At 44.2% G+C, this 11944-nt stretch overlaps 2 protein-coding genes across 8 annotated transcripts in view; one reads left to right on the forward strand and one right to left on the reverse strand.

Moving 5' to 3' along the window:
• The window catches only part of ANKRD6 (ankyrin repeat domain 6), a 211739-nt gene that overhangs the window by 125521 nt on the left and 74274 nt on the right, over positions 1-11944 (reverse strand). The window contains exon 1 of one of the 7 annotated variants that reach the window (XM_017876795.1): positions 10593-10612. The exons of 5 other annotated variants lie outside the window; for them this stretch is intronic. The gene's annotated coding sequence lies outside the window, so the exon portion shown is untranslated. Of the gene's footprint in view, positions 1-9579; positions 9611-10592; positions 10613-11944 lie in introns of those variants that run through there. One more of the 7 variants, XM_017876792.1, reaches the window with a different exon arrangement.
• On the forward strand, positions 1530-2787 carry LOC108532627 (histone deacetylase 3-like). The gene is given in 3 exon segments (XM_017876805.1): positions 1530-1673; positions 2029-2407; positions 2410-2787. Coding segments are annotated over 3 exon segments (726 nt in total). The 3' UTR covers positions 2613-2787.

The raw sequence follows: 11944 nt of genomic DNA on the forward strand, positions 1-11944 counted from the left end.
AGGGAGGAGAGAGAAATAGAAAAGAAAAAAACAGCTATGAACTATGAGACCCCAGATCTGAATTTTCTGAGTGGAAACCATTCACTCTTCTAAGACAGACAACAAGGATCATTACTTTTTCTAGAGTAGCTATGAAATCTATCCCAATCAGTATTTTTGATTAAAACTGATATTAATGTGCAACATGCTACACATCCATTTGCTAAGCTTACTGGCATTTCTGACACTTTTCAGGAAATTCAATTCTATGCTTCACTAATACTGGTAAAGCACTGAAAATATCTCCTCCAGTCAAAGTACAGGTTCACCCCAACAGCAAACACAGATGTTGCTCCCTGTGCCCACCCTGGCCACAGCCCCACACTCCAGACTGCACAGCTGGTTCCCAACGACAGCATGGGATCCCAAAAACCCGACTGCACTCTGCCCCACAACTTGGAGAACGACACTTGTTCTGAGACCAAAACCAAGAGGTGGCTTAGATTTGTCCCATGGTAGTTCATGTGGGAGTGGAGAGAATAGAGTGTGATGACATACCTGTATAACACTTAACACTGCAAACTTTCCTTTGTTCATTAGGAGACCCAACCTCTCTACTGGATGTTTTACAAATACAGAATTTACTGGCATTTAAGACTATTGCTATAAGTTTATGTTGGGAGTAACAATGATCAAAGTAGAAGATCATTTTTACTTTTCTATACCATCTATGCATGGAAGTCTACCTACATGGCCCATACAGGCTTATCATAAGGCCTTGTAACTGCTTTCATCTTGACTTCTCCAGGACTCAAAGAACAGTCAAGGTAACCCACAATCAGGACCATACCTAAGACCAAACTGTGAGGCTTAGGTCTGTAATCTCAGTACTCTGCGGGGCCAAGGTGGGAGGATCGCCTAAGCCCAGGAGTTCAAGACCAGCCTGGGCAACAGAGTGAGACCTCGTCTACAAAAAAAAAAAAAATTAATGTTTTAAAATTGAAAAAACACTCTGAGGTTCTTTGGTCTCCGCTTTGGCCACACTTCTCTATTCATTTCCCTTGACTTCCCTTTCAGAAGATGACAAGCACGGGAATTCAGTTATCTGCCACAAAATCATTTAGCAAATCATTAAGGCAATCCTAAAACAGAAAAAATGTAGTTCTTTTGTTCCCTAGGGAATAGTGACATCAACAATATCAGGACCAAATTAGATTATGTCAAAAGCCATAGCAAACAAATTCCTGGGCCAGGCACTACACTAAGCACTTTATATGCATTATTCTATGTAACCCTTACAAATCTATTCATATTACTATTCATATGCCCATTCTACAGATTAGAAATAAAGGCTAAAAAAGATTCAGTAACTCACCCAGAGGTTCACAGCTAATAAATGGCAGATCTGACCCTGAAGCTTCAGAGTGCCTGACCCCACAGACTATGCCTTTAACCAGTAACTACTTTGCCTCCTTAAAGTCTTAAATAATATAAGATTGGAGGGGCTGGCGGCAGGTGGTGGAGGCGCGGGACCTGCTCCTGCTGGCACCATGGCCAAGACCGTGGCCTATTTCTACGACCCTGACATGGGCAACTTCCACTACGGAGCTGGACACCCTATGAGGCCCCATCGCCTGGCATTGACCCATAGCCTGGTCCTGCATTACGGTCTCTATAAGAAGATGATCCTCAGTGTTTCCCGGGCTCTTTGAGTTCTGCTCGCGTTACACAGGCGCATCTCTGCAAGGAGCAACCCAGCTGAACAACAAGATCCGTGATATTGCCCATTAACTGGGCTGGTGGTCTGCACCATGCCAAGAAGTGTTGAGGTACCACCCTCGGGAGCTTTACATTGATATTGACATCCACCATGGTGACGGGGTTCAGGAAGCTTTCTACCTCACTGACCGGGTCATGACGGTGTTCTTCCACAAATAGGGAAATCACTTCTCTGGCACAGGTGACATGTATGAAGTCGGGGCAGAGAGTGGCCACTACTACTGTCTGAATGTGCCCCTGTGGGATGGCACTGATGACCACAGTTATAAGCATCTTTTCCAGCCAGTTATCAACCAGGTAGTGGACTTCTACCAATCCACGTGCATTGTGCTCCAGTGTGGAGCTGACTCTCTGGGCTGTGATCGATTGGGCTGCTTTAACCTCAGCATCCGAGGGCATGGGGAATGTGTCGAATATGTCAAGAGCTTCAATATCCCTCTACTGGTGCTGGGTGGTGGTGGTTATACTGTCCGAAATGTTGCCCGCTGCTGGACATATGAGACATCGCTGCTGGTAGAAGAGGCCATTAGTGAGGAGCTTCCCTACAGTGAATACTTCGAATACTTTGCCCCAGACTTCACAATTCATCCAGATGTCAGCACCCACATCGAGAATCAGAACTCACACCAGTATGTGGACCAGATCCGCCAATCTTTGAAAACCTGAAGATGCTGAACCATGCACCTAGTGTCCAGATTCATGACGTGCCTGCAGACCTCCTGACCTATGACAGGACTGATGAGGCTAATGCAGAGGAGAGGGGTCCTGAGGAGAACTACAGCAGGCCAGAGGCACCCAATGAGTTCTGTGATGGAGACCATGACAATGACAAGGAAAGTGACGTGGAGATTTAAGAGTGGCTTGGGATGCTGTGTCCCAAGGAATTCCTTTTCACCTCTTGGCTGGACTGGAGGGAAAAGGAGTGGCTCCTAGAGTCCTGGAGTGGTCACCCCAGGGCTTTTGCTGACTCTGGGAGAGTCTGGAGACCACATTTGGTTCTCGAACCATCCACCCCCTTTTCCTCTCTCTCCCAAGGCCTGACAATGGTACCTATTAGGGATGAGATATGGACAACGATAGCTATATGGGACATTATTGGCAGTGGGCCCTGGAGGTCAGTCCCTAGCCCGCCTTGTCCCTTATTTCTTCTCTGCTTCACTCCAACCCAGAGATTTTGAGGGACGATTGGGTAGACAAGGAATGAGATTGTCTCTGACTTCCTCCTACCCTTGCTTCCAGGGAAGATGAGGAGAGGGATTTGGCAGGGGCTCTGGGTCCCTAACACCTGAATCCCAGATGATGGGAAGTATGTTTTCAAGTGTGGGGAGGATATGAAAATGTTCTGTTCTCACTTTTGGCTTTATGTCCATTTTACTACTGTTTTTATCCAATAAACTAAGTCGGTAATTTTTGTAAAATAATAATAATAATAATGCAAGATGAGTACTTAAAGTAAACAGGGTACCCAGGCTTGGGTCTGCAGGTAGGGGTAGAAAATCCAGACCAGCAAGCCAGGAATGGCTGCAGCACTACTCAGAGCAGGAGCAGGAAATCTCCCAATGCCTCAGGGTGTGCCTCTAAGAAATGGCTACAACCCATAGCTCTGGCCAGGTAGCCAGGAACCAGAGAGGAGAAAGAATCCAGTGAGGTCCTGAGAAAAGTACGTATTTGGGAAGAGTCTATGGAGTAAGAAGAATCGGGCTGTGGTGGGCCCACTCATACCCCTTCATGACCTCAGCCTTGCAAAGGGGTGTTTTATAGATGACTAACCCCATGTCAAGGGCAGCTGCTTTCCCTGGGCCTATGATTGCATCCTCATAATAAGCCCTGACACAGAAGTCTCTGGATGAAGAGATGTCGGCAGGTGATTCTACTGCTCCCTTTATTACCTGTCCAGGGCAATGCTAAGCAACACCAGCCATCACCATCTAGCTCTCCGCTCCAACCTTCAGCAACCACTCAGTTACCCAACAGATATAACACTGAGCACCTACTATGTGCAGGTACTGTGAGGGGTACCAGAGTTACAGCATAGAACAAAGCAAAGATCCTTCGTGGAACTTACATTTCACATGATTCTATTTATATAAAATGTCCAGAAAAGGCAAATACATAGAGACAGAAATTATATCAGTAGTAGACTAGGGCCAGGGAGACTGGGGGGAAATGGGAGTCACTGCTAATAAACTGCACAGGTTTCTTCTGAAGGTGATGAAAGTCTTCTAAAATTAATTGTGATGATTATTGCACAACTCTATGAATATACCAAAACCCACAGAATTATACACTTTAATTTTATGGTATGTGAACTAGATATCAATAAAGCTGTTGAATTAACAAAAATAATAAGGACCAAAAAACAGAACTTTCCATCTCAAGCTCTGCTCTATGCTATTGCCACAGTACCAGGTGCTTTCTGTATATAAGGAAGAACATGAAAGCTTCCCAATGAGGCTAAAAAAAAAATAAACTGTTCGGAAAGACTTTTAAGTGCCCAACCTATTTACTAATGTGCCTCTTAATACGTTAGGCACATCTGAGATTATTACGTGACTAAAGATAGGCTAAATTATGCTGTGGTAACAAGCCCCAAATCTCAGTAGCTAAATAACAAGCTGATTTTGCATTTATGCTACATACACTTAGGGCTGGCTGAGGCTGTTTCCTCTCCAACTTGCCCAGACTGACAGAGCAACCACTATCTGGAGCTTTGCCAGTCTCCACAGCAGAGGGCAAGAGAGATCTGGAGGGTCACACACTGGTGACTGAGTGACTCAGCCCAAAACTGATATAGCATACTTCTCTCAACATGGCTAGACGTAGTGGCTTTGAAACATGGCTCCAAAAACACAAGGAGGCCAGGAAACACAAGCCCATCACATGCCTGGAAAACAGAAAGCTTTGAAAAGCCAGTGAACAGTGCTAATGTTTGCACAGGCGATTAAGGTATAGTGTGGTTAAGAATGTGGATTGTGAAGTCAGCATACTTGGCTTAAATCCCAATGATATCACTCACTATCTAGACATCACCACATTACTTGGGAGAAGTTAACTTGACCTCTTTGGGCCTCAGTTTCCTCATCCATAAAATGGGGAAAGTAATGGTATTCACCTCATAGGTCTGTTAGAAGATTAAAGAGGATTTCTATCTGTAAGGAATGGAGAACAGAACCTGGCAAGTGCTAATGCCATTAAGTACCATATAACCTTTATTATTTTGAAAAAAAAAATAAATAAAGGCAGTGTTGTTTTATCTGTGTAATATAATGAATTGGCACTGTGTGAAGTATCATTCTACAGAATCCAACACATACAAAGTAGGCATAAAATAAACTGCAGCCCTTAGTAACAGAAAACCAGGACTTCCACGTCTTACTTAGCCCGCCCTTGAACTAGTTGTCCGGTCCCTTGGCTTCATGTTTCGTTCTTATCTTTAAGCGAAGGCTCTCCAGCACTAAAAGCTTGGAATTCTTTATTCATGGGTCACTGACTTGGCCCACTGTGGTCTTTTCACTGTTTGCTCTCTGTTCTTTGCCAATAAAGGATGGTCCTCTCCTTCAAATCAAGGGAGCACCAAGACATTCCCTACCTGGTTCCAAAAGGCAAACCTCACCTGGATGCGCCCCTCTGGGCAAGCCGACCCTAGCCCACTTTCTGCCAGCAAGCCATCAGGAAGCAGCCAGGAGAGAGGCAGGTCACTGGTGCACTTCAAAGGAAGCGCCCACCTCCCAGGGAGAGTGGGGAGGGTGCACAGTCGCCCAGAGGGAGGGCAGCTGGCCTCAACCCAGAGCTCTGGTGAGTTGCCTCCTCCCATCCCTGTGCAAGAGCTTCACGGCCCTCAACAAACAGCTCCATACACCTTTTAGAAGCACCCTCCTCACCTGCACCTTCCCTCCTTGGCCCAGGTGGGTACTGCACCTCTGTGTTGGAGGAGTCCTTGTGGTTTATGGAGAGCCAAACATTCCCACAGATCTGTTGTTTAGTTTGGCCCTATTCTGGGGTCAGGAACGGAATACAAATTTAAAAATTAGGAAGATGTGCCGTGAGATTTTTTTTAAAAATCTCCCAGTAAGGCAAAGCTTTAAAAGTGGGGCCATTCGCAATATTTCAACCTCAGTCTAACACGTTAAATATGTGAATAAAATATAGGTAACCAGGAAAATAAATCTCAGTGCTGCTGTTTTTCTAATGTCGATGACCATGTCCAACAATTTCAATCTCAGTAGCTGAGGCATCCTCCCTTTAGGAGCCATTAAAGCCACCTCCCCCAGTGTAATCTATCTTTTCTGTCGGAAATCCTTTTTGCCCTCCATGTGTATCTCTGAGTCATGCTCTCTTTCTCTTTCTGCACCTGTGCCCTGGCTGGGATGCTATGGCAAATTCCACCTCCTGGGAATTCCCTGATTTCCCCAACTCTCATCACTTCTAGGTCACTTACTGTCAACACCCATTTGTCCCTGCCCTGGGCTATCCTTTAAGGTTCAAGCCAACAGCCAAGTGGGCGAGACCTCTTGGAGGCAGATTGTCCAGGCTCAATCAAAGTACAGAAGACTGCAGCCCCAGCCAATGTCTTAGACCGCAACCTCACACAGGACCTTGAGCCAGAACCACCCAGCCACTCCTGGATTCCTGACGCACAGAAACAGTGCGGAATACTAAACGCTTATTGTTTTAAATAAAGTACTAAGTTTGGGGTAATTTGTTATACAGCAATAAATCACGAATACAGGTGGTATCCAGGTGATAAAGCAAGTTTAATAAAATATAGAATTTATGCAGGCGGTAGGTATACAGGTGTTCACCATAAAAGTCAGCTTTGCTGTATGTATGAACATATTCATAATCAAACTTGGGGGGGAAAGTGTAGGCTGCATAATATAAAACTGGCAGCTGGATCAGTCTAGGACACAGCTACAGGAAAGTTTCCTGAACAATAAAATAAAATGATTTGAAAGAAGTACCAAGGAATATAGTGTTTTGGAAGCAGGTATCTTTGGAGCATTTACTACATATATTTTATAGTATATGTATGTATATATAAAGTAGGATTAGATGTGTATGTGCTACTTTATTTTATCCCAACTCCCAATTTTCAAATAGACACTGATCTGCCAATTTCAGTTTTTATCAGCAAAGGCCACTTCTCAGGAATCCCATGAAGACAAGGAATTACCATAATATCAAAGGTAACCTATTTCTTCCAATGAGGCCACCAAACATCCATTTGCTACCCGTGCTCTGTTTGTTCTGTCTGATTTAATTCCCAAACTAATTAGGCTAGCTTAATTCCCTGCTGCTTTATCAGCTAATGGTTAAAGAAACTGATTAACTTTTACAGAACATGCTCAACATAGAGCTGCAACAAATGGGTAATTCTGCACTCCAGAGAAATCGGACTGGTAAAAACCAGTGCTAATGCCAGTGTGTGCTTTCCTTGCTATTTACCTATACTTAACATCCACCCCTGCATATTTTTATAGTGAAGACTATGCTAAAATTGCTGTTCATATCCAACATCGAGAATGTATTTTTACATACATAATGCAACTAGCCCAGTCTTTTTATGTAATGATATGAACCATAAAAGATTCTGCATTCAATAGAAATACAAACTCATTATTTTCTTCAAATATAAACAAACCAAAATCTGCCTGTCAGTGATTGGAGCCCACTTTGTTTATTTTACAGATATCAGAGGTGCTCATCACAATGTTGACTGATAATAAAAGTTACCCTGTTACAAAGCACACAGTAATGTACTGGAGATAAGCTTGGAAAATATTGACAGTTGGATTCAGTGTTTAGCATAGAGTCTTATTTATATTGCATACGGAATCCTCAACACTGGCCAATACCAACACACCTGGAAGGAGAGGCCCCTGCAGTATTCACCACAGACAAGCACAAGGTGAGGCGGACTAGGGACTGGCTTGTTTAATCTTACCTCATCTGCCTCCTAGTTGGAGAGGACAGAAAGTTAAACACTACATTTTTCAGGCTCCACACCTTGCAGCTAGAGATCGGGATGTGAACCAACTAAAGTCACCTGTGCAAAATTAGGGAGGAAGAAGTGAAGCAGAGGCCTTCTCTAGGCAGCTTTTGGCTGGCAAGCAAACTGTGGAATGGGAGGTGGGCTTTTGTTTCACTTTATCCAGCTTCATTGAGGTATAACCGACAAATTAAAATTGTACAAATTTAGGCTGGGTGTGGTGGCTCACGCCTGTCATCCCAGCATTTTGGGAGGCCAAGGCGGGCAGATCGCTTGAGGTCAGGAGTTCAAGAGCAGCCTGGCCAACATGGTGAAACCCCGTCTTTACTAACAAGACAAAAATTAGCCAGGCATGGTAACACACGCCTGTAATTCCAGCTACTAAGGAGGCTGAAGCAGGAGAATAGCTTGAACCTGGGAGGTGGAGGCTGCAGTGAGTTGAGATTGTGCCACTGCACTCCAGCCTGAGTGACAGAGACTCCATCTCAAAAAATAAAAATAAATAAAATGGTATAAATTTAAGGTAAATATGTTTTGATATATGCATACATTCCTAAATGATTACCACAATCAGGCTAATTAACACATCCATCACCTCAGTTACTTTTGTATGTGGTGAGAATACTTAAGATCTACTCTCCTTGCAATTTTCAAGTATAATACACTAACTGCAGTCACCATGCTGCACACTGGATCTCCAGAACTTACTCATCTTATAACTGAAAGTTTATACCCTTTGACTAACATCTTCCCATTGCTTCCACCGCCCTCCCCCAGCCCCCACAACTACTTTCCTACTCTATGAGTTTGACTTTTTATGATTCCACTTTTAAGATTCCACGTGTAAGTGGAATCATGCAGTAGTTATCTTTCTGTGTTTGGCTTATTCATTTAGCATAATGTCTTGCAGGTTCATCCATGTTTTCGCAAATGGCAGGCTCTCCTTTATTAAGGATGAATAATATACCATTGGGGTTCATTTCCTTTATTCAGTGGACACAGGTTATTTCCACATCTTGGCTATTTTAAGTAATGCTGCAACAAACGTGGGGTGCTGATATCTTTTCATGACAGTGATTTCATTTCCTTTGGATATATACCCAGAGGTGGGATTGCTGGATTACAATGCAGTTCTATTTTGAATTTTCTGAGGAACCTCCATATGGTTTTCCATAATGACTGCACAAAATGGGTAGGTTTTCTGTAACCACACTCTAGGGCCACTCTCAAGTGCCAGGAGGCACTGTAGTGGCAGACCCTTCTCCATTCAGGCTTCCTGAACTTTGGAACCAGCAAAGAGTGGGTTCTAGAACCTACAGCTCCAGTTAATGTCCTGTGAGTTGGCAGGCCTGCCAGAGGACCAGATCTTCACTCTTCTGGGAGTTGCTCTGAGGGCCCAGCCCTACCAGTGACTCTGTGAGCACTCAATTCTGTCTCCTTCTGCTTAAAATGCCTAGAGGAGTTGCTGTTTCCTATACTGATCCCTTACTTAAACACAACAGAAATCTCATATCTTTTAAGAACACTAAAAAATGAAAATACAATGATTTCTCCACTGTATATTTTCCAACTACTCAATCACTAAGCACTTCAGGATGGGTGATAAGTACTGAAATTGCACAGATGGTGCATACGGGAGGACAGCCCCCGGAGAAGGCAGAAATACAGACGCCTGGTAAGGAAATGGAGAGCCAGCATAGCCCCAGAGTGGTCAGGGTTAGACCAACTCTGCCTGCAGAGAAGAAAGTGTGAGGGGAGAACATACAGGGAAACTAAAACCATAAAAGCTAGTCTGAAATTGACATAATAGGCCAACCAGCCACAAAACTTACCTGTGGACACATGTGACTCATGGAAACCAAGCTCGCTACTTTACAGTTTAAGCTCACATGGTATAAGGTGGGGCCAAAAAAAGAAGCTGTGATGTCAGGAGCTCTGTGATGTGTGCGTGATTTCTTTGAGCATTTCCAGGCTGTGGTTGCACAGTGATTTAGAATTTTCATTAAAGCAAAAGGCAGGAAGCCTTCTATTTGGTTTAAAGCCAACATGTCTGAGTTCTATTCCCCATACTGCTGCTGCAGACTGGATGGGCAAATCCCCAATTTGTTTCCTTTACTTCAAGACCGTCCTTCAGCCAGGCACAGTAGCTCACACTTATAATCCTAGTACTTTGGGAGGCCAAGAAAGGAGGCTTGCTTGAGTCCAGGTGTTCGAGACCAGCCTGGTCAATATAGCAAGGCCACATCTCTATAATTTTTTTTTAAATTTAACCAGGTGGGTAGCACACATCTGTATCCCAGCTTAAGAAGTTGAAGCAGAGGATCTCTTGAGCCCAGGAGTTCAAGGGTGCAACAAGCTATGATCATGCCACTGCACTCCAGCCTGGGCAACAGGGCGAGACCCTGTTTTAAAAAAAAGAGAGAGACTGTCCTACAACAAGAGTCTCAATAATAAGAGCAGCAGCTACCCTCTGTGGAGAACCTACAAGCCCATGTTCCCTACGCGTGCCATTTAACCTCAGAATCCCATCAGCTGGTTATTATTAAATGGATTCGACCATTCTCCCTGGTTTACCACTCCCATCTTGAGGCAGGCCTCCATCACCTCTCAGCTGGATGCTGAACAGCCCCGTGCCTGGTCTTTGTTTCCGTTCTTCCTTTCCCCTCCCCACACTATCTCAATACAACTACCAAGGTGATCCTTTAAACCTCAGGTCAGATCATGTCACTTTTCTACTCAAACACCCTCTCCCTCACCACCACCGTGGCTTCTCATTTTACCCAGAATAAGCACCCAGGTCTGGACAATGGTCTCCAAAGTCCTCCAGCATCTGCTCCCCACTTACCTCTCTGATTACATCACCTCCTGCTCCCCTGGCTCATTCTGCTCTGGCCACGCCAGCCTCCTTGCTCCTCCTCCAGCACACCAGGTACACCCCTGCCTCAAGGCTTTGCACTACGGTCCCTCTACAAGGAATGTTCTTATCACCAGCTAGTGAAACAGGCTTCTCCTTCAGGTCCTACAGGTGTTTGTACAAATGTTACCTAATCAGTGATGCCTTCTCTGACTACCCTATTTAAAACTGCAGTCTTAGCACTTATTGTCATCTACATAATGTATTAATTCATTTTGTTTACTGTTTGTCACCCTCTGTTTCCCTGAGAATAGACAGTTTTGTTCAAGCCTATATCAGCCACATATAGCAGGCACTTAATATTTATTGAATTTGATGAAAAGATGAAGAATGTAGGGGATTAGATAACTTGCCCACATCTACACAGGTAGTAAGCAGCAGCAAAAGGGGCCAAACTCAAGTTCCCTCTGACTCAGAAGCCCATACTCTGTCCAGAGCAACCTAAACTCTCCTTCCATAACCCAGGGGCTTTATGAGATGCAGCAGACATAAAATAAACACCCAAACCAATGGCCTTCTGTCCTCTAATGGCTTTCTGTCCTCTCTCTGCCCAAGAGAGGTGACATCAGGCACTGGCCTAATCTACACGACTTCCTAAGAGAGCGTGCACAACCTTAGAAGCAGTGGTACCCCATTTCTGAGGACTCTCCTTGTCTTTCTCTTTCAATCCTTCCTTGAGTGCCCCAGCAGCCAAAAAGCATCAGACCCACCCACTAGTCTAATGAAAAAAGCTCCTCACAGCCTGAGAGTTCAGTAGTTTTGTCCAATTACTAACCTCGGTGAGATATTATAGCTTCTGCAGATTACCTCTGATTCTGACTGAAAGAACTGTGTGAGTCCAAGCCAAGAACCCTGCTGCCTGCAGGATGAAAGAAACACTGGGAAGGGTTCCCACAGCACTATGAGGAGGTTGCAGAGGGTGTGGTGGAGGGGTTGCAGCCCAGAGTTATATATAAATAGGAGCAGCTGCAGCAAAGGATGGGGGAAATCCTGTTAGAACCAGCCAATCCCCACCTCCACACCCCACTCCCCTTGGTGGAATAAAATTTATTTTGTCATACCCTAAGTGAAGATCTCTGTATTTTTAAATTAAATCAATTAACATAAATAACACACTTATAATAGTACCTGCCACTGTAAGTACTACATTTCTGTAGCTATTATCATAACGGGATTTAATTGCTATATTTTCCTGACAATAGCCAAAAGCTCAAAAAGGTTCCCATCGGGTAAGGAAAGCAAGGATCAAATCTGCATATGCTTTAAAAGCTAACTTTTTTTTT

Source organism: Rhinopithecus bieti, unplaced genomic scaffold (genome assembly GCF_001698545.2).
Source record: "Rhinopithecus bieti isolate Rb0 unplaced genomic scaffold, ASM169854v2 scaffold_10354, whole genome shotgun sequence".
Taxonomy (NCBI): Eukaryota; Metazoa; Chordata; class Mammalia; order Primates; family Cercopithecidae; genus Rhinopithecus; species Rhinopithecus bieti.